The 1,562-nt window shown below is 36.6% G+C and overlaps 1 protein-coding gene across 1 annotated transcript in view; it reads right to left on the bottom strand.

The window, feature by feature from the left end:
* The window catches only part of LOC109218861, a 1,841-nt gene extending 799 nt beyond the window's left edge, over positions 1 to 1,042 (bottom strand). The window contains exons 1-2 of the mRNA XM_019383255.1: positions 949 to 1,042; positions 461 to 669 (exon numbers count right to left, since the gene is read on the bottom strand). Of these exons, the coding sequence (XP_019238800.1) occupies positions 461 to 650 (190 nt within the window). The 5' untranslated portion in view covers positions 651 to 669; positions 949 to 1,042. The remainder of the gene's footprint in view (positions 1 to 460; positions 670 to 948) is intronic.
* Between the last annotated feature and the right edge of the window lie 520 nt (positions 1,043 to 1,562).

Raw genomic sequence — 1,562 nt, 5'->3', positions numbered from 1 at the left:
CACACACACACACACACCCCACCACCACCACCACACACACCCATCAACTTATTGGGTCAAAGAGTGTGGACCTTACGGGATCCAAACCCAAGCATACAAATTCATATGCTTAAAAATTATTTTTAATTGGACGAACTTAACTTAAAAAGATAAATACATTAGCTTTCAAGTTTTTTTTTTTTCAAAAAGCAAAATAAAAAAATGGAGGTTAGTTCATGCTGGATGGGTTGGGTTATGACCCGTTTTTGACCCGTCTTGATCCAAACGGGTTGAGTCATGTCTGCTTAGTGTTTTGACCAGTCCAATTTTAACCCAACCAATCGTTTGACATCTCTAACAACAGGATTATTTTAGGTAGCAATATGCGGAATGAAGTAGTTAAGACAGAAGAAGAAAAAATGTAATGGATTTGTGAATATGCAAGAATTCTTCCAAAATCTTGTATGGAAGACTGTAGTACCTGGCATGAAGTAGCTGTGCCTGGAGAAGGAATTATTGGAGCAAATATCACAGTAAACCAAACCCATGACAGTGATCTGGGAATTAGCCACTTTTGCTGCTGATGAAGCCTCAACATCCAAAGGGAATGGTAAACTCAACCACAAGAAGCAGCATGAAATCACCAAGAGGAAAACTGTAGTAGTAGTCATGGCAAAAGCGCAGACGGACCTGGGACTTTAAGAGTTAAAACTCTGATAGCAACAGATAAAACTACTTGTATGTGAATAGCTATCCCCTGCTAGCTCTAAGCTAGTACAGCTAGTAATCGAGCTGCTAGCCTATTTTAAAATAAGTTAAGAAAACACACACAAAAATAAAAAGACTAGCTAATATTGTTGAAAAATTCTATAATAAAAAGGGATGTGAGAGTGGGTGTATGGATAATGAGTACCAACGACAGAAATGAAAAAGAGATCAAAGTTAGAAAGAGGGAGACAATGATCGGACCTTATTGTATGCACTATGCAGCACTTACTAGCTAGTCAGAATTCACAAACAAACAAAGCATGTGAACTTTCTTTGGAAGTTTGTAAGGGTGGATGTGTAGGAAAGAGAGTATAGTAAGAAATAGACAATTTGCACAGAGAAATAAATAGGTCCCCCACCTTTCATTTTCTTGAATTATGTTTGGAATTTATGGTGGTCTTGCTTCTTAACGTGATATAAACTAACAAGCCTTCTAGCTGCTTCTTGAACTTCTTGCTAGTTGCTATTGTCTATTTATTATCTCAACTACTTTTCTTTCTCTGTTATTAATCGTCTGGGCTGAGTGAAGGATTGTTGCTACTGAGAATCATGTGATCATAGATGAAAGAATTAAGCCAAGCATAACTTCACATTTAATGTAAGTAACTTGTAAGTTGACTTCTCATTCTTTATTTCTTTGTAGATGTATTCATTGTTGTAGAGAAATGCATTCATGGCACTTACATTTTTCTTACTCGCTTTTCCATCAATAATAGAAACTGCCTGCAGTTAGTTGGTTATGTCTAAACAATGACGAACCAATGAAAATACAAGCAGCTGAAACATTTTCAATATTGCAATGAGACCATCACCTT

Source organism: Nicotiana attenuata, unplaced genomic scaffold (genome assembly GCF_001879085.1).
Source record: "Nicotiana attenuata strain UT unplaced genomic scaffold, NIATTr2, whole genome shotgun sequence".
Lineage (NCBI taxonomy): Eukaryota > Viridiplantae > Streptophyta > Magnoliopsida > Solanales > Solanaceae > Nicotiana > Nicotiana attenuata.
This window is presented reverse-complemented; position numbering and strand designations above follow the sequence as displayed.